Genomic DNA, 21260 nt, shown 5'->3' with positions numbered 1-21260 from the left:
CCGATGGTAATACTGGAAAACAAAGTGCTTAGGGCCACTGCCAAGACTCATAAAGTAGCTGTGTTCAAGAATCAACATACTGAACTAAGAGAATCAATAACACTATCTGAACTCTGAGTTCCTATAGATCCCAATTATTTTGAACTTCAATGGATAAAGTGAGATGCCAAAACTATTCAAGAGGCAAAAAGCTACAAGTCCCGCTCATATGATTGGAGCTAAGTTTCATTGATATTTTGGAATTTATAGTATATTCTCTTCTTTTTATCCTATTTGATTTTCAGTTGCTTGGGGACAAGCAATAATTTAAGTTTGGTGTTGTGATGAGCGGATAATTTATACGCTTTTTGGCATTGTTTTTACATAGTTTTCAGTATGATTTAGTTAGTTTTTAGTATATTTTTATTAGTTTTTAATTAAAAATTACATTTCTGGACTTTACTATGATTTTATGTGTTTTTCTGTGATTTCAGGTATTTTCTGGCTGAAATTGAGGGACTTGAGCAAAAATCAGATTCAGAGGTTGAAGAAGGACTGCAGATGCTGTTGGATTCTGACCTCCTTGCACTCAAAGTAGATTTTCTGGAGCCAAAGAACTCCAAATGGCACGCTCTCAATTGCGTTGGAAAGTAGACATCCAGGGCTTTCCAGAAATATATAATAGTCCATACTTTTCCCGAGTTTAGACGACGCAAACTGGCATTGAACGCCAGTTTCATGCTGCATTCTGGAGTCAAACGCCAGAAACAGGTTGCAAAGTGGAGTTAAATGCCAGAAACATGTTACAAACTGGCGTTCAACTCCAAGAATGACCTCTCCACGTGAAAGCTTCATGTTCAGCCCAAGCACACCCCAAGTGGGCCCCGGAAGTGGATTTCTACATCATTTACTTATTTCTGTAAACCCTAGTAACTAGTTTAGTATAAATAGAACTTTTTACTATTGTATTTACATCTTTAGTTTCATCTTTAGATCACGTTTTGGGGGCTGGCCTCTCGGCCATGCCTGAACCTTCATTCTTATGTATTTTCAACGGTAGAGTTTCTACACTCCATAGATTAAGGTGTGGAGCTCTGCTGTTCCTCATGAATTAATACAAAGTACTACTGTTTTTCTATTCAATTCAAGCTTATTCCTTCTCTAAGATATCCATTCGCACCCAAGAACATGATGAATGTGATGATTATGTGACGCTCATCATCATTCTCACTTATGAACGCGTGCCTGACAAACACTTCCGTTCTACATGCAAACAAGCTAGAATGAATATCTCTTGGATATCTAATACAGAGGACCGAGTCCGAGATATTAGAATCTTCGTGGTATAAGTTAGAACCCATGGATGGCCATTCTTGAGATCTGGAAATTCTAAACCTTGTCTATGATATTCTGAGTAGGATCTGGGAAGGGATGGCTGTGACGAGCTTCAAACTCGCGAGTGCTGGCCTTAGTGACAGAAGCAAAAGGATAGCAAATCCTATTCCAGTATGATCGAGAACCGACAGATGATTAGCCATGCAGTGACAGCGCATTGGACCATTTTCACAGAGAGGATGGGATGTAGCCATTGACAACGGTGATGCCCTACATAAAGCTTGCCATGGAAAGGAGTAGGAATGGTTGGATGGAGACAGCATCTCTATACTCTTATCTGAAACTCTCACCAATGAATTACATAAGTATCTCTATCCTATTTTAATTATCTTTCAGTACACTATAATCTCTTAATACATTTGAATCCACCTGACTGAGATTTACAAGGTGACCATAGCTTGCTTCAAGCCGACAATCTCCGTGGGATTCGACCCTTACTCACGTAAGGTATTACTTGGACGACCCAGTGCACTTGCTGGTCAGCTGTGTGAAGTTGTGACAAAGAATTAAGATTATGAACGTGCGTATAAATTTTTCAGCTCCGTTACCAAGGAATGGAACCGTCATGATTTCTGCGCACCAGACATCATATGACAATGTATGATCGTGTAGAGGAGTAGTAGGTGATCTTCCACCTATTGATGACGTTCCATCTGACTTGAGTTTTGAAGACTTAGAACATACTTTCCCTCGCTTTAGTAGTTTAGAGGGACTAGGTGAGTATAGAGCCTAGGCTAGCTTGGGTGCCAGCTTAGGGATTTTTGTAATAGGTCAGGACCTGTGATGTTGTATGTATATATATATGTATATAGTTATTATCTAGCTATATCTAGGGGTGTTCTAACTAAAAGTCTATAATCTAATAAAGGTTGAACCACCGAATATTGTCAACTGCTTCAGATGTATTTATGTGTGATTGTTTATAACTATTTTATCTGTTATTATTTGTGAATTGATTATGAATGATTCTGTTTATTAATCCAAACGTTTTCAAAAATAAGTACCTTGCAAAATAACTACGCTTTTAATAACGAATCAGGCTCATATAATAAATGATAGATAATAATTAAGAAGACAAGTTGGTAGTGCTCAGTTTCTAGTATGATCATGACGTACCAGAAATTGGGTCGTTACAAGGTACACCACACTACAACTGGGCACTTTATTGTTGAAAGTGAAATCACTCTAGTTGAGAAGCAAAGGTGCTTAGAGAAGAAGATAAGAGGCGTAAAATTTGAGGAGTGAGCAGAAAATGCGTTGTTGTTTAGAAGGAAAATTTTTAATCTTTAGAGAGAAATTAGAGGAAGAGAAGGTATCAGAATACAACAGAAGAAGAATTAGGGTTGGGGGGTGGTGGAAAGAGAGAGAAAGTGGTAACTGGTAACAGAGATTATTGCAAATTGTCTGGTAATAATAAACAAAAATAATGAAAGACAACACAGGATTGAGAGAGAGAGAGAGAGCTTTCAAAATTTTGAGGGATGGCGGATAGGAAATAAAAAGAAAAATAATGAATGTCAACACAGGGTTTTGAGAGAGAGCTTTCGAACTTTCGAGGGATGGAGCATAGAAATTACTTTGTAGTTTTGGACAATTCGTTTCCACCCCCTAGAGCATTTCACAATTCCTTCGAAGAAAGCGTAGGTCATAAAGAAGCTTTCCAGTTACAATCACCTTCATAACCTAAAATGAAAAGAAGGTGGCTTTCTTCTTTCAAACTTAGAGTTAGGATAACAAGCTATCAATAACACTCCTCTCCCAACGGGTTGCGCGTTCCTCCCCCACGTGCAAAACCGGTTGCATGATTTTGCCATCGTGAATGGGAACATATCCTCGAATCTCCTAAGGAATGCAGTGAAGTAACTCAGCACGCTTTCCATTACCATGAAGAATGAGAAGAACGTGTATGCTAGTCTGATCTTTAGTTGATCGCTGACGGCAAGGTCATCTAGGAAGGCTTTGTAGGTGGCCTCGATCATGTTGATCGACGTGTCCAACATGCAGAATCCTATCCCAAAAATGCCTATGGCGCGTGGCCGAATTTTCTCAGAGAGATTGTCTCTGAAGGCGTAACTGATTTCTGCGGTGAAGTCAATCGTCAAAAGAGGTATGGTGACGGCAACAGCACCGGCAAGGATGAAAAGAAGGTCGCGCCCAAGTCTACAAGTGCATCGGTTGCTGTAGTAACTGAGGATGAGATGGAGAACAGACCTAGAAACGGGGATGCTATAGTGTAAATACTAGCGAGTGACTCCTGCGATGCACAGGGATCGCACTAGGATCGCATAGGCAGAGACGGATCCATGGGGGGCAAGTATGGGCCTTGGTCCCCCAACGTTTTGAACAAAGTTAACAATTTTAAGTATATAAAATTATTATATATTATATAATTTTATTTAAAAAATAGAGTAAATAATTATCTTAGATAAATAATTAAATTATTAAACTTAAAAATAAATAACAATCTTTAAATTAAAAAAATATTATTGCCAATCACTTTCCAATTAAATAAATTTTCAAATCTTTAAATATTTAAACTTTTTTCTCTTTTTAAATATTTTTTCTCTTAATTATTACCCCTATTATCATATAAAAATATTTTAATATTTATAATAACTAAAAAAATCTTTATATATTATAGTACATACATAAAAGTAAATTATTTTAAAAATTATTTATTTTTTTCATGATATTATATTAATAACATATTAAGTAAATTCATTAAAATAATTATATTTTATATATTTAATTCATGAATATGTTTTGAATGCATATAACAAAATTATTAAAATAACTTATTTATATTATTTTATAGTATATGTTTTTTTTTATATGAAGCATAAAAATATAATTTACTGTCACAATAATACTAAATAAAGTAAACTAATAAAAAAAAGATAATTTTTATATTTTATTGAATCCAAAATAAAAAAAATTATAAGAACTAAGATAAATTTTTTATATAACAAGCACTTATTAGTATTTTTTAATCAAAAAATATTAATTATGATTATATATATTAATGAATATATAATATTATATTTTATTATATGATATTTTAATTTTCGGCCCCTCCTCCACCAAATTCCTGGTTCCGTACCTGCGCACGGAAAATGCTCATACCAAATATTTACAAAATACATTATATATAAATAACATAATTCCATAATCGAATTAACTTATATTTTAAATACTATAATAGGTGATTTAAGAATCACCCTTAAAAAAATTTTATTTAGAATAACTGAATCAGCTATCAATCGAGAGACATTGTGGGGTGTGTAGTTTATCTGGGGTGGATGCTTGCTAAATAATAACGGAGGTGTGCGAATGTAGGCTCAAGCTAGACCACACTACAACTGAGCGCTTACTTGTTGAAAGTGAAACTACTCTTGTTGAGAAGCAAAGGTGCTTAGAGAAGAAGATAAGAGGGGTAAAATATGAGGAGTGAGCAGAAAAAGAGTTGTTGTATGGAAGGTAAAGATTTAATCTTTGGAGAAAAAATGGAGGAAGAGAAGGTATCAGAATACAAAAGAAGAATAGTTGGGGTTGGGGTGGTGGAAAGAGAGAGAAAGTGGTAACTAGTAATAGAGATTATTGCAAAATTCCTAGAAATAAGAAAGAAAAATAATGAAAGACAACACAGGGTTGAGAGACAGAGCTTCCAAATTTTGAGGGATGGATGATGGAAAATAAGAATGAAAAATAATCAAAGACAACATAGGGTTGAGAGAGAAAGCTTTCAAACTTTCGAGGGATGGAGGATGGAAATTACTTTGAAGTTTCGGAGACTTCCTAGGTCATAAAGCACCTTTCCAGTTACAATCACCTTCATAACCTAACATAAAAAGTGGCTTTCTTCTTTCAAACTTAAAGTTAGGCTAACGAGCAATCAATAACACTCCTCTCTTAGCGGGTTGCGCATTCCACTACCACGTGTAGAACCGGTCACATGCTTTTGTCACTGTTAATGGGAACATATCCCCGAATCTCCTAAGGAATGCGGCGAAGTAACCCAGCACACTTTCCGCTTCTATGAAGAATGAAAAGAACGTGTATACCAGTCTGATCTTCCGTTGGTCGCTGGCGGCAAGGTCTTCAAGGAAGTTTTTGCAGGGGACCTCAATTATGTTGATCAACGTATCCATAATCCAGAATCCAATCCCAAAAATGGCTATGGCGCATGGCCGAGTTTTCTCCAAGAGGATGTCTCCAAAGGCGTTGCTGATGTCTACGATGAAGCCAATCGTCAAAAGAGATATGTTGATGGCAACGGCCCCAGCAAGGATGAAAGGACGGTGGCGCCTAAGTTTATAGGTGGATCGGTTGCCGTAGTAACTGAGAATGGAATGGAGAACAAAGTAAGAAACGACGCCGCCGAGCCAGACCAAAGAGGTCCGTCTGTGCGGTACTCTGAGAACCTCGTAGGCTGGTATTGGCTGCGCCAATGGTGATCCCAATTTTGGCTGCACTGGTGCTGACCCCGATTCCAACTGCACCAGTGACCCCATGATTATGAGATAGCTTTCGAAGGAAAACACTGTGGGGTGGGTAGTTTATCTATGGAGGATGCCTCCTAAAGAGTAATGGAATTGTGCGAAGGTAGGCTCAAGCTACACCACACTACAACCGGGCCCTTACTTGTTGAAAATGATACCACTCTTGTTGAGAAAAAAAAGGTGCTTAGAGAAGAAGATAAGAAGGGTAAAATTTGAGGAGTGAGCAGAAAAGGGGTTGTTGTGTGGAAGGTAAAGGTTTAATCTTTGGAGAGAAAATGGAGGAAGAGAAGATATCAGATTACAATAGAGGAATAATTGGGGCTGGGGGTGGTGGAAAGAAAGAGAAAGTGGTAACTGGTAATAGAGATTATTGCAAAATTCCTAGAAATAAGAATGAAAAATAATGAATGACATAACAGGGTTGAGAGAGAGCCTTCGAACTTTCAAGGGATGGAGGACGGGAAATAAGAAAGAAAAATAATGAAAGATAATACATGGTTGAGAGAGAGAGCTTTCGAACTTACGAGGGATGGAGGATGAAAATTACTTTGTAGTTTTGGAGATTCACAATTCCTTAGAAGGAAGCGTAGGTCATAAAGCAGCTTTTCAGTTACAATCACCTTCATAACCTAAAATGAAAAGAAAGTGGCTTTCTTCTTTCAAACTTAGAGTTAGGTTAACGAGCAATCAATAACTCTCCTCCCCCAGCAGTTTGCGCGTTCCTCCCCCATGTGCAAAACTAGTTGGATGCTTTTATCACCCTAAATGGGAACATATCCTTGAATCTCCTATGGAACACAGCAAAGTAACTCAGCACGCTTCCTACTACAAACACATATGAAAAACTAAAAAATATCAAAGAAGCTCTTCATCTTCATTGGGTTTTCTCAGCCCACCTTCACACTCTCAATCTCTCACTTTCAAGTCTCAGACTTGAACTCTCTCTTCTCTCTCGCTGCCACTAGAGTCTCGGTCTCACTCGAGTCTCTTCTCCTTCACACTTGCTGACCTCTCGTTGCTCCTCTCGTCTCGTCACAAAGTGTTTCAATATCTCACAAACTTTCCTGGGCCCCTCGTTTCCAGTTACAGAAGCAACTCGTCGAATCATCGTCGCTTGTCGTCTTCTGGTTTTGGGTTCTTGTCGTCGTCGAGTCACCTTGGATCATGGACCGTTGTGGGGTTGTCACTCGTCGTCATCTGGTTTTCACTCTTTGCCGTCGTGATGGACTGTGGACCATTGCTTTCCCTATTTTGTCTTTTTCAGATTCCCCTTCTCCTTGTATTTCTTAGAATATAAGTTTTGTTCTTCTAATTTTAACTATCATAGTGCAGACAGTGCTTCATTTCTCACTTGATCATCTATTTATTATGTAGGTCTATGAAATAAAAAATTAGATTTTTTATACTTTGGGTTTTTTCACATTTTTTCTTTGTTTATTTACTTTTACCTGTGCTTATAATTTATTAACCTTTGTGCATATGTTGACTATAAATAAAATTGTTCTATGGTTTATGTCTCTGTTACTAATTCTGATTAAAAGAAATATTATTAATTAATTTAAAAAATTATCCATGAAATCTTATCGAAATTGTCAGGAATGAATTTGGTTACGAAGTAAGATACCATTAATAAAATATAATGCAAAAATTTTTTTTTGAAGGAAAGATTTATATTAAGAAGAAAGGCTCATAATATCAAGGTGGACCAAGTTACAAATAATTATAGGGGTTTCTTCCAACTACAGTAAATTTGGCTTGGTTAGAGCTAAATTAGCAATTGTGTGTGCTACTGAATTTCCACTTCTTTTCACATGTGTAAAGTTGTAAAACCTATAACTATTCAAAAAAGCTTTACAGTTTACTATGATAGTGCCGAAGGGAGCCGTAAAAGTTTATGTAGCTTTCAGAGCTTATATTACTTCAACATTATCCCCTTCCACTTCTACCTCTAAAAAACACCCTTGTGCCGCCAAGCTCAGGCCCATAAAGATAGCCCATGCTTCTGCCTCTGTAACTGGTGATGCAGCAACTTCCAACGTGGCAGCAAGCACAACCACCCCTTCCCAGTCTCTAATTACAACACCAACTCCTCATCTCCTTTCAGTAATGATGGCAGCATGTATATTAACTTTGTATCTTCCTTGCTCTAGAGACCTCCATTTGCTCACACTCTGGCTTTCCGGAGGTGTTCTTCGTGATAAGGTGATAGGCAGGTCGGGCCTGGTTGCTTCCGTGAAGGCTCGGTGCACTTTCTCCAGCAGAGTCTCTGGTAGAGAGTGTTCCTAGTCGAAGATTAGTTTGTTCCTACCAAGTCAAATTGTGTTAAGACAACAAAGAAAGAGCCCACCCCTTTCATCCCCAGAATGATTAAGCATTGACTGAATCCATTGTTGCAAGGAGGTGTTGGTTGCTGTTTCCGTTTTGAGCATAAATGGGGAGATAAACTAGAAATGCCTCGCTTAATTACAGTCCCTGAATAGGTGAGAATTTGTCTCTTCCTTTTCCCAGCACCTAGGGCACATTGCAGTTCTTCCCACGCCTCTTTTTTGTAAATTTGGCTTTGTAGGTTGTGATCGGTTCATCAGTCTCCAAATGAAGTTTTGGTCTCTCAAGAAAATTCTCATCTTCCAAAATTTTTTTCAGAATTGTTGCTTTGCTTGGATTGGGGTGCTGGTACAAACTGCGGTCTAGTTATGGCTTCTGATGAGGTGGTAACTCTTTTACCTCATAATCTCTTTTTCTATTGTACTTCCAATAGTAGTTATCTTCCTGTGCATGAATATTTCTATAAGCAGCTCTAGAATTTGCTCTGCTTCAAAAGGTAGAAAAGTATTATTGATTATCTCCTAGTTCTATGTTTTGTCTTCTTAGTTAATTAGGCTATCCACTGTGGTTTTCTTATAAAAGCATGTTTTTGTGCTCCACACTTTGAACCCGTTTTGGTTAGGAATCACAAATCTTCCCAGATCTTTGTATTTTTTCTTAGCTAATTTTTCATAATCCACCCAGCTCTAGCACCCACTTTGTTTCCCAGATGCTTCTCCATGTATAACTAGGTTTATATTCCTTGTCTGAGTGAGTGAATTTTTTCCTAGCATAATATAATGCAAAGTTAAAGTACCAAATCTACAATGCTTTTAATTCAAAGATTAGGTCAAGCTACTACACAATTAGTTTTACTTTCAAATAAATGCATGCACATTTATCAAACAAGCAACACAAATCTAAAAATTGAATGGTTTAATCTCTTACTATTATTATAAAAGAGAGCATGTTGTAGTAGAATTTCAAGCTAACAACTCTCCTAAACAGGGTGACACTATTTATGTCATGGTGTATATATGCATAACAATTGGCCACCAGCATCTCTCAACATCATAATATTCACAGGTATGATGTTTAGATAGCTTATGCACACCATACAAGGATTTTTGGTGTTTTACATCGTAATTTTTCTTCCATCTAATACTTGCTTTAGTTACTCAAAACATCTTCCTATAGTTCCTCTTCTTAGCCAATAAAATCAATTGCTTTATATCTCTATTCCCTACTTTTAAGTATGAAATCATACACATTTTCTTCATTCGCCCCTTCTTATCTATTGTTTTTCAAATTTTGTCCCTCATTTTAGAATTTTTAAAATTTAAATTTTTCTAATATCATTCTTTTATATATTATTATGATCAAGCATTCTTTCTTTAATTCAATTTTTACAGAAAATAATTATGAATCATTGTATCATTAAGTACAAATTATTTATTTTCGTACATCGCACGGAATCATTTACTATGCTTTTTTAATTTGATGAGTGAAGGTTGCTACATCTATATTCGGATATCATGAATTAGATTTTGTAGTACTCTTTTGTTTATTTAAAAAAAATGAATTTAGGGAGGGTTTATTTTTTTTCTTTTGAATGGAGCTAAGATTATTTCCTTAATTTGAGTAATTAATAATTAAGTTCCACTGCCTTTGCAGCCTGTAATTGAAGACAATGCCAATCTGAAGACATGCTTTTTTCATGTTCTCTTCAAGGATTATCATGAAAAAATTTTTCTGTTTTGAATAAATGATTCGAAGTAGAGCCTATCTGTTTTGAATAAACGATTCTGTGTCTTCTCACATTCCAAGATTTCTCCCTAATCCCCTGCTTTCCCATATTCTAGGGTTCACTTTCAATTTCCAATCCCAATATTCTATTCTTCCATTCTCAATCTCTCATTTTAAAACCTGCCCAATTTCTCAATTTAGGTTTCCATGTTCCTATTCTTTCCGAGTTGAAGAAAAAATGCCGGCATTTTTGTCCACCACGAAGGCACTCCGCTCCTTAGCGTTAAGCAGAAGCGGCATTGCTCATGGTGGTGCCACCAATTAGATTCAGTCTCTTGGATGCCACGTTGCCAGTTCCCCGTCTACGGGAGCATTGAGTAATAGCAATGCTGTTGTCCAAACGAGGCACTTTCTTGGATGTGAAGATGGTGAAGAAGGTGTTCTCCAAAATTTACAAGGAGAAGTGCATTTTGGGAAACACACTTCTCTTCCTGAGTTCCTCCCCAATCACTAATCCCTGTGTTGAATTTAAATAATTTGATCATTTTAATGTGTAATTAATTGGAACTCGACACATTTGGATTGATAGAGAATACGCTTTGTATTTGTGAGCTGATATGCTTTTTTATTATCAGGTACTCGGTAGAACAATTATTTGATGTTGTTGCAGTTGTTGACTTCTACCATAGGATTGTCCCCTGGTGTCGAAGGTTGGAAATACTTAGGCACTATCCAGATGGATCATTTGATGCTGAGTTGGTGATTGGATTTAAATTCCTTGTTGAAAGTTATATTTCTCATGTTGAATTGGAGAGACCAAAGCATATAAAGGTAGTTCATTTTTCTACTCAAGATGATTATGGTTACTTTCTCTTTTTCTACCACTAAAATCTGTTGGATTCTGTTTCTACAAAAATGTGGGCAGTATGTTGTTCATGCTAATGCAATAGAGTTGCTTTGCCAATATGTCGTCGCTACACAACTCTACATAATGTATTACGTCATCAGCCATTGGTATCACTCTGATGTGAAAATTGCTATAAGTTAAGAGGGTATCATGCTATATCTCAAAACTAGAGACAGCAAAAATGCATGTGTCATTTGGCCTTCTAGCAATTGTTTCCACTTCTATAGAGTGGGTCAAGCCAAGTGACCACTAGCAGGACTGGGGTTGGATGGTTTGTTGAAAGGGGCAGCACAAAATTAACTTGTTTATGGCAATAGAATTTTTTGTTTCTATTGATTGCTATTTTGTTGTGCTTATAGCCTTATATTATATGTTTTGTATTTTCAGACAACCGTTTCACTAGAGTTGTCGCGCGCAGAGAAAGAAGAAATGGTGGAAGGGGGAAGAAAGAGAAGAAAGAAGAGAGGGAAGGTAGGCGACAGTGGTCGCCGGTGGTGTTGTCATCGAACGGGGGGTGATTGGGAGGTGTGGCTAGGTTAGGTTGAGAGAAAAAAGAAGAAGAAAGGGGTTTTGGGGGGTATCTAATGGGGTGCGATGGTATCTTGATGAGTCTATATTTTTCGATGTATTTTGGCTTGATTTGAATGGATTCTAGCACATGAACTCACACTTAATCACCAAAATAGCATACTTTTGTGTTTGATCCCTAATTTGATTCTAAATGTGAAAACATGCGTTTTAATGCTTAGATTAGTGATTTTTAATTCCACTTTTATGTCATTCGATGTCATGATATGGTTTGTGAGTGATTTCAGGCCTTAGAGGCAAGAATGGATGGCCAAAAGTGGAAGAAAGCATGTACAAGGGAGAAAACATAAAGAAAACAAGGAAAAGCACACACAGCGAAGTGTGCGTGCGTGCGCACAAGCGATAATTTCCATGTGTGCGTGCGCACAGGCACCTGTGCGTACGCACAGGTCAACTTTCAGTCGAGTGTGCAGACGCACACGTCTGTGCGTTCGCACAGGTACCTGCATGTGATTTTGTTAATGAAACGCGTGCTGAGCATTTTTTGAAGGCCTTTGGCCCATTTTGGAAGGCTTGGATGCTGATTTTGGAGTGCTATATAAGGGGGATTCAATACAAATGAGAGGAGGCTTTTCATTAAGTAGATTAGATAGAAAATAGTATTAGGAGTAGGAGTAGTGTAGAGTAGAGAGCTCTCCTAGGGTTTATGCAATTTCAATTGTAGCATTTTATAGCAAGCTTAATTTTGGATTTTGATCATCTTTAATTATAAGTACTCTTCAATTCCTCTTTAATTACATTGTCTTTACTTTCATTTCCTTTTAGTTCAAGTTACTTGTTCATATTTGCAATTTTGTGTTTCTTGGAGTTTTGATCAATGCATTTAGTGTTTCATGCTTTCTTTATGTTTGTTTGGATTTTTATTGTTGATATTGTTGATAGCTTGGTTATAGTTTCTATTTTCCTTTACAATTTCCCATGTTTTACTTTTATGCACACAAGGTGTTTGTGAAAATGCCAACCTTAGATTTTGAGTAGATTTTTCCACCTTGACTTGTGGTTTGAGTTCCTAGGATACTAGAGTCATAATGTCCGATATTTAGTGGTAATTCTTGGGTAGTTAGTTGACTCTTGTTTCCATTGACACTAGCCTTTTATCAACTAGTTTGGTAAGTTGGCTAGGACTTATGGATTAAGATCAATTATGCTTGCTTGACTTACTCCTTGATGGTTGGGGTTGACTAGGCGAGATTGACTCATCATAATTACCATAGTTGTGGTTATGGCAATGATAGGATTCTTTGGATCCTCACTCCCAAGTCAAGGCTCTTTTATTGTATTTTTAGCATTTTCACTAGTTTTGATCTTACCTTCTCTTTACTTGCATTAATTACAATTTTGATCACTTCTTAGTTCTTTTATTTCTTAATTGAAAGAGAAACACTTCCAATTGCGTCCTAGGGAGAACGACCCGAGGTTGAAGTACTCTTGATCTCGGTTATTATAATTTGAATATAAAACATTTGATTGAGAGAATTCATTGTTGGTTTGGACTATACTTTCAACGATGGAATTCTATATTTTGAAATTCTAGATCAACAACAAATTCTCTTTGTCATATCCCCTTTCGAATTAACGTTCGAAAAGTGCCCTGTGCGTACGCACAAGGTAGTGTGCCCACGCACACTAGGGAAAAGGAAGGGTATGCGAACACACAGTAGCATGCGAGCGCTGCGAACAGAAGAGGTATCAAGGTCTGTGCACGCGCACAAGGCTGTGTGCGTGCGCACACGAGGGAAATTAGAAGGTTGTTCCCACGCACACTGGATGCAAGCGCTACGAACAAGATGGGTGTGTTGAAGGTTGTGCCCACGCACAGGTAGCTATTTTTTTTTAAAGTAAAAAGGGGTGAGTGTGCTTACACACAACGAGTGTGCGAACGCACGAAAGAGAAAACGGATAGGGTGCTCACGCACAACTGGTGCGAGCGTCCTGAACAGACTGGATGATAAGGAGTGTACGCACAGATGGTGAAAAATAAGGGAAGTGTGCGCGCGCACAGGTACGTGCGTGCGCACGGAGCTTTGTTTCTGCAAAAATTTTAATGCCTTTAAGGCACTAAACATGACATCCAAAACATGTTTTCAAGCTCCAAAACATGTTAAAACTCTAAAAACACATTATTCCACTAAGATTACCTAACTAACTTCAAAATGCAACTAACTAACTAAGCAACATAACCAATTATTCAAGAAATAAAAGCTAAAAGAGAGAAGGGGATAGAAAGATATTACCATGGTGGGGTGTTTCCCACCTAACACTTTGGTTTAAAGTCCTTAAGTTGGACTTTTTAAGGAGATTCTTGTTAGGGCGGCTTATGTTTCCATTCCTCCTTGAATCACCATCCGAGTTTGCTCTTGATTTGACCTCCGGGGTCCCAAATGAAATGCATCAAACTCTTGAGAAATTCCAAGCTAGCAACTAGGATCCATAAGTATTGAGTGTTGAACCTAATACTCGGATCCCATACTCTAGTTTCTTGTTCACCTTCTTGTTGATCTTCATTTTTGCACTTAGATGAACAACTTCTTGAATCACCATTGACACACTTGTACACTCCCTGGAATCCACTCAATTGACTCTTGCACCATAGTTGACCTTCAAATGTTGAATTAACTTCTTTGATGAACTTTCTATTTCGTTGCCAATTGACATTCTTCTCTCCATCATCCACTACTCTAAGAAGGGTTCGAAGTTGATGATCCGTCTCCAAGATGGCCTATTGATGTGGGCCTAAGAAGCTTGTTGGTAAAATTTTCACCCACTCAATTTGCTCTTGTACATGTACCTTCACTTCTTTGTAGCTAAAATCTTCCTCAACCTCCTTTAAATCTTCCTCATTATCACTCAAGTCAAAAATTGGAGGTTGTGTGAAGTCCACATCAACACTCCTTCAAATTCAATCAAGGGAGGTTCATGAAGGTCATTGAAGGGATTGACCAAGTTGGACAAAAATCATGAATGATGGAATCCACTTGATCAATTTCCATCAACTATTCATTCATCTCCTCTTGCACTTCATGTTGTGACTTGACATCTTCTACTAGATTTTTCAATCTTTTCTTCATTCCACACTCTCCGCTTGATTCCACACATTCATCCACAAGAATTTCTTGGTTGTGGCATGAACGCATTGAAGCTAACCGATCCAAGGTTTTCGCTAAGGTAGACATGACTTGATCTTGCTTCTTCCAGAACTCTTGTTGTTCTTAAATAAGCACTTAGAGTGCTTCTTGTGTGGCTTGATCCATATATGAAGATGAAATTTAGGGTGATGAAGGTTGATAATTAAGCTCATGAGAGTAAGGATTTTGATTTTGTATGTAGTGAGGTGGTGGTGTGTAGATTGATGACTAGAATGGTAAGTGTTTGGGTTCTATTGGGGTGAATTGTGGTAATGGTGTGGATAAGTCATAGAGAAAGTATAAACAAAACTTACTAACAAAAGTAAACAAACAACTAAAAAGTGCTATTTACACTATTAACATATTCACAACAACAAAAAACGTAACACCGATTGCATCCCCGGCAACGGCGCCAAAAACTTGATGCGAGAATTAGTGTTGATCTAGAATTTCACGAAATAGAATCTCTTCGTTGCAAGTATAGCCCAAATCAACAACTTGGTGGTTGTCCCAAAGCGAGTTAGGGATTTTCCTCCAAAAATGGGATTAGCGTTGCAAGTATAGCCCCAACCCAACAATCGGGCAACACCAAAGTTTAGAAGGACAAATTGTCACTATTCAAAACAAATATAAACCAGGAGTTTTAATTTCCGGGTCGTCTCCCAAGGACTAGTGATCAATAAGTGCACAATTTTGGTTGTGAAGGCAAAAGATATTTTCAATAAAGAGATAAACAATTAAAGGAATAAAAGAACATTTAAAATTGCAATTAGAACTAATAAAGGGATTAAAGAACTATCTATGTAATATGAACAAGTAAGATGTAAAAGTGATTGATGTATGTATGTGTGTGTGTAGTTCAAGCATAAATGAAATCTTGGCTTGGGATGAGTTAGGGGATCCTTTCTTTGTTGCAACCACAACTATGACAATTGTAATGGATTAATCTCACTTAGTTAACCCTTACATCAGAGAGTAGGTTAAGTGAGCATAGTTGTTCTTAATCCACAAATCCTAACTCACTTGCTAATTGCCTTAGCAACAAGTTAGCATTAGTGAAAACAAGAACAATTAACAATCCAAAAATTATCACTAAATGTTGGACATTCCAACTCTAGGAACCCATATGCTCATTTTTCCCAAGTCAAGAGGTGAAAATTTAACCCATAATCAAAATTGATATTTTATCAAACACATAGTGGGCATAATCATAAAACATGGCAAAATTAGAAAAATGATGAAAACTATGAACAACCAAATGATCAAAATCAACAAAGGCAATCCAATAAACATATAAAAACTATCAAACATCAAATTCATTAACCAAAACTCAAAATTGCAAAACTCTATATATATTGACAAAGGAAATTAAAATATATGAAAGTGTAGAACAAGTAATGTGATAAAAGGGAAAATTAAGGAATACTTACAATGAGATAGGCTAGAGACCAAGGATCAAAACTTGAACTATAAAATTCTACAAACCCTAATTAAACCCTAAAGAAAATTGATAGAAAAACCTAAAATAAACTACCCTAAAACTACCCTAAGTATGTTCTATAATGTATGGTATGAATCCTCTCTTGCGGTATGTTGCTAGCCTCCTTATAAGCTCCAAAGCTATCAGAAATGGGCCAAAAAGCCACTCAAATCACGAGCCACGTGACTTTTTAATGAAGTCACGTGCTGGTACCTGTGCGTACGCACACATGCTGAATTTTCTCTTGTGCGTATGCACAGTAGTTGTGCATGGGCACACTTGCTGATTTCTATTCTGTGCGTATGCACAGAGCTGTGCGTGGGTACAGGTGCTGATTTTGACCCTTGTGCATAGGCACAGAAAGTGTGCGTGGGCACACTCTGAAATGCTTCTCTCCTTTGATTTCTTCATGTTTCCTCCCAATTACATGCTTTTCTTCCACTCTTATCAAGCCATTCCAACCTATTACACCTGAAATCACTCATCAAAACCATCAAGGCATCGAATGGAATAAAAGTAGAATAAAATTGATTAAATTAAGCTCAAAATAGCATGTTTTCCCAATTAGGAACAATTTAAGAGAAAACACAAAAGTATGCTATTTAGATGAATAAATGTGGGTTTATATGATGAAATCCACTCAAATCAAACCAAAATATATCGTCAAATATGGATTCATCAATTCTCCCACACTTAAACAATAGCATGTCCTCATGCTAATCACAATCAAATGAGAAGGATAAAAGGACAAGCAACTTGTTTAATACAACTACTTACATGCATGTAACTATGCTAAATGTTAACTACCTATATCTATAATATGGTTTCCTATTGAGTTTGGAAAAATAACAAACAATGGAATCTCAATCAATCCAAAATAAAACCTTAGGACTAAGGTAAGAAAATATAGCAATATGACCAGTGTCCAAAGATGTGATTTGAAGTTTTCAAAATTATTTTCAACAACTTGTAAGAAAGCCAAGATAAGAGATGGAAACATAGAATTGAGCGATCGAACCCCTCACCAGATGTGTATACACTCTAGTCGCTCAGTGTTTAGGGCTTAATCACTCAATTCTCCTTTAATCATGTTTTCTAGGATTTGCTAGTCATCTAACAATCAACAAATACTTGATGAATGAATGCAAATATCATGAGGTCTTTGGAGGGTTGTAATGGGGCTAGGGTAACAGTAGGATTAATATGGTTAGGTGGACTACTAAATTGGACCTTTGATTAGCTCAAGTATCCCACCTAATCCTATATTAACCTATTTACACAAAAGAAAACAACCTAACTTCCCATTCATTTCTTTTCTCACATTCACTCATACATCTTCTTTCTAATTCACACACATATGCATTCTTTACTTATATTTTTATTATCATTTATTTTCTTTTCTTTTTTTTATAAACAAAGTATGTACACCAAAATTTCTCTTTTTATTTTATCACCAAAAAGAAATGTACATGTTTTAAGTAATGAATGCATGAGTGTTTACCAATTTTTCCAAAATTTCACCATGAATACCCAAAGTGAACTTTCTACCAATGTTTTTCCACAAATTTCTCCCATACTTGAGTAACACACACTCTTCAACCCAAGCTAATCAAAGATACAATACATGGACATTAATGGCTTTTCACTTAGGGAGAATAATGTGCTTAAAATTAGAAAAAAAAGGATTAAAAAACTCAAAAAGGGTTAACAAGGGTAGATGCAAGGGTAAGTCCATATGGGTGAGTGAGTTTAATTCAAAAATAGCCTCAATCATGCTAAATGCATTCAAGATATCAAACATCAGAAATAAAGAATCAAGCAAAACCAATATCACAATCATAGAAGGAGCATATCACACAAAAACAAAATAGTGGTTAAAATATGCAACCACTCATTATAGGCTCAACAACTCACAAAGTTGTTTGTTCTATCTCTCTTCTATGTTCCACAAAAATCATTCAAGCAAGTTTAAAAATAATTTTCTAAATCAATTCAATAGAACACCCTAAAAATAAAATTCTTGAAAATTTTTGTTATTTTTTACCAAAATTATTTTCTATATGTATGTATGATGTGATGGATGCAATTTTAAAATCTTTCTAGTTCTATTCCTAATTTTCAACATCCAAAAACTAACATGAACAATTAGGAGAAAAATTGAACTAGGCATATGCTATTCACATCATCCAATCACAACCAATATCTATAAGCTATATATCAAGTAAAATAAAGTGCAATATATATATATATATAAAATGCAATACAAAAGATAAACTAGAAGCAACTAACATATATACAAATGATCAAAACAAAAGTATGTAGTATAAGACAAAGTACTAAAAATATCCACAAAAGTATGATAAAAACTAGAATAAAGGAGTGTATAGGAGAGAATTTTACACCCAAAAAATAGCAGATCCTCCCCCACACTTAAATAATGCACGGTCCTCCGTGCCAAAAATTAGACCGGGGGTGGCTAACTCTGAGAAGCTCCACCGTCTGGCGGTGGTAGGTGCTATAGTGGCTGGTGGATGATGATGTCCTAGGTCGACTCTCTGGTGGTCTCAGCTGCCGGCTCCTAAATGGCCTGGTCAGCTGCCTCCTTAGCTACTACCTTTGTTGCTTGCTCAGCTCTCTCAACTCCTTGCTCTGCTGTCTGTCCCTCTGCTGTCGGCTCAGTCTCAAGCTCAGACTCAGGCTCTAATGTAGATACAGGAAGTGGACCGGGGCCTCTACCATCTAGTCTAGCTGCCAACAACTGAAAACGGCGCTCACTGCGACTCTCGTATCAGTAGAGTTCCTGAAGTATATCCTGGGCCAACTCATAAAGGGTCCAAGGTGTAGGTATGGGAACTGAAGGTGGTGGTGGAGCTGATGATGATGATGGCTCTGTTGTCTTCCTCTTCTTCTGCAGTAGTCCATCATACTCTCCGTATGGCAGATAGGGATTGGTGCTGATATAGACAGACGTCTGGTCTCCTGGTCGCCTCTCTACCCCAAATAAGATGGCCAAGCGGGTGATCATCGATGGGAAGGGAATGTTATATTTCTGTTGTTAGTTCATCTTCCACATCGACTCTCTGTTGAAGGGCAAAACAGAGGTCTTCTTGCCCTCCAAAATGGCCCAAAGAAGAACTGCCACTCAGACGCGAATGTGTGTAGCATGTGTGCTCGGCAGAATGTAATCAGCAATGATTTGCTGCCAAATCCTTGCCTCCAGGTGTAAATGAGCACATGCAATGCTGATGGGGACCGCATTCTCTCCTCAGCTGTATTCCCATCGGGCCTCAGGTAGGTCAATCCTCTTCAAAATATTGTCCAACGATAACTTGCCCGTAGTCAAATCTGCCACTATCTTCGGGTAAGCATCGCGGCCCGGAGGAATATGCGAAAGTTGTAAGAGAGCCTCTAAAGCATGGTCAGAGGTGTCTAGCTGCACCCCCCTGAGAAAAACAGTGGTGGCCTCTCTCTTCAGCAGATTTTCATAGAATTTTTTTACCTGGTGTTCATTGATTTCCATCGGGTCAAATTCTATGAATTTTCACTGGTAAGAATCAAGTCGGTTGTGGATTGTTTCCGTATATTTCTCCGGCACGCTTAGCTTCTGCTCATAGTAGAACACTTTCTTTTCTTACTTTTATACTGCTCATGGGCTTCCTCATTAATAAAGGTGTCCAACTGAGTGCTTGGATGTGCAGGAGGAGGAGCCAAAGGATTGGCTTTCTCCTTACCCTTACGACGCATCCTGAAAAAGGAGAAAAATGGGATATAACTCAGGAGAAACAGATAAAAATCACAAAATCAAAGAGGAAATAGTCAAACAATGCAAATTAGAGCCAATAAGGTAAACAGACACTTAATTGAGGAAAACATATTCAAAAGAAGTGATATGCTCAAACGAAAATGTAGTTTTCCACAATCAAGAAACCTAAGTGAATAACAAAGGAATAAATGATAATCAAAGCATAGACAACTTAGGTAGTGTTCATACCCTGGGTCGCAATGTCCGACCCGGGATGATTAGCAACTAAGCGACCGACCTCTTCAGGTTCGACTATCCGACCTCTTCTCAAAGAGCTCGGACGAATCGACAGGAAAGCCCAGTAAAGGGCCCAAATAGAGGAACACGACCCAAATCCAAAGGCAGCCCAAGCCTATAGAGATAAGGGCGGTTCCCTTGAAGATAAGCTGACCTCAACCCAAAAAGATAAGATAAGATAAGATAACTAAATTATCTTATCTAAAAAGGTCACTCTACAACTACTATAAATACACTGGGGCATCTAGGTATAACTCATACTCTGATTCTACAAAAAACCTGTTTAATACCCATGCTAACTTAAGCATCGAAGTCTCTTGTAGGTACCCCCCACCCTCCGGTGATGAAGGATCAGCAGTGCAGCCAGTCCCATAAGTCGGACACGATAGCTCCGGCTGCCACCCACCAGCCGGACACGTCATCTCCGACCAGTACAGAAGATCTCGTCCGAGATCGACCTACAGTTTCAGGTAACCCTCGGAACATTGGCGTCGTTGCCGGAGAACCTGGAAGTCATCCCACCACCATGGCGGACGACAATGACAACGACCATGATTCAGATCTAGAGGATAGAACGCCGCACAAAAACGCGGACGCTACACCAAAAGATACTCCGGAATCTAACGGAGACAAAAACTCATCAAATCCAGGAGTAATAGAAGCGCTTCAAGATCGTTTAAAGCAACTTGAAAAAGAAAGCCAGCATCAACGAGAAGTTGGCAAGGATCTACAAAGAGAGGTAAGGCGACGTCGAGAATTAGAAGATAAAATCCTACAACTCGAAGCCGATCTCAAAGCAAAGGCTACCCAGACCACCCCTGAGGACAACTCACGCAAAGATCAAGATCTATTCACTAGAGAAATCATGAAACTAAAATTCCTAAGGACTTCAAACTCTCGGATATGACTTTGTATGATGGCACTACAGATCCCAACCATCACCTCAGCAACTTCAGAAGCAGAATGTACCTCATCGACGCCTCAGACGTTGTTCACTGCAAAGCTTTTCCAACGACTCTCATGAAGACAGTAATTAGATGGTTCGACAATTTACCTCCTAAGTCCATCTCAAGCTTTGATGACCTAGCCAAAAAATTCCTGGCCAGATTCTCCATCAAAAAAGACAAGGCCAAGCACGCCTCCAGTCTACTAGGAATCAGGCAAGGAGATCGGGAAAGTTTTTGCAACTACATGGAGA

The 21260-nt window shown here is 37.7% G+C and overlaps 1 protein-coding gene and 1 pseudogene across 1 annotated transcript; one reads left to right on the top strand and one right to left on the bottom strand.

The window, feature by feature from the left end:
• Window positions 1–5303: 5303 nt before the first annotated feature.
• On the bottom strand, window positions 5304–5885 carry LOC112742886 (sucrose transport protein SUC1-like). The gene has a single exon (XM_025792126.1). The coding sequence runs from the start codon at window positions 5883–5885 to the stop codon at window positions 5304–5306; it is 582 nt and encodes a 193-aa protein (XP_025647911.1).
• A 263-nt stretch (window positions 5886–6148) lies between these two features.
• LOC112742885 (uncharacterized) overlaps window positions 6149–21260 on the top strand; it is a 43880-nt pseudogene continuing 28768 nt past the window's right edge.

This window comes from Arachis hypogaea, chromosome 14 (assembly GCF_003086295.3).
Source record: "Arachis hypogaea cultivar Tifrunner chromosome 14, arahy.Tifrunner.gnm2.J5K5, whole genome shotgun sequence".
NCBI classification, from domain to species: domain Eukaryota; kingdom Viridiplantae; phylum Streptophyta; class Magnoliopsida; order Fabales; family Fabaceae; genus Arachis; species Arachis hypogaea.
The sequence above is the reverse complement of the archived record's forward strand: the minus strand, read 5'-3'. Positions and strand labels throughout refer to the sequence as shown.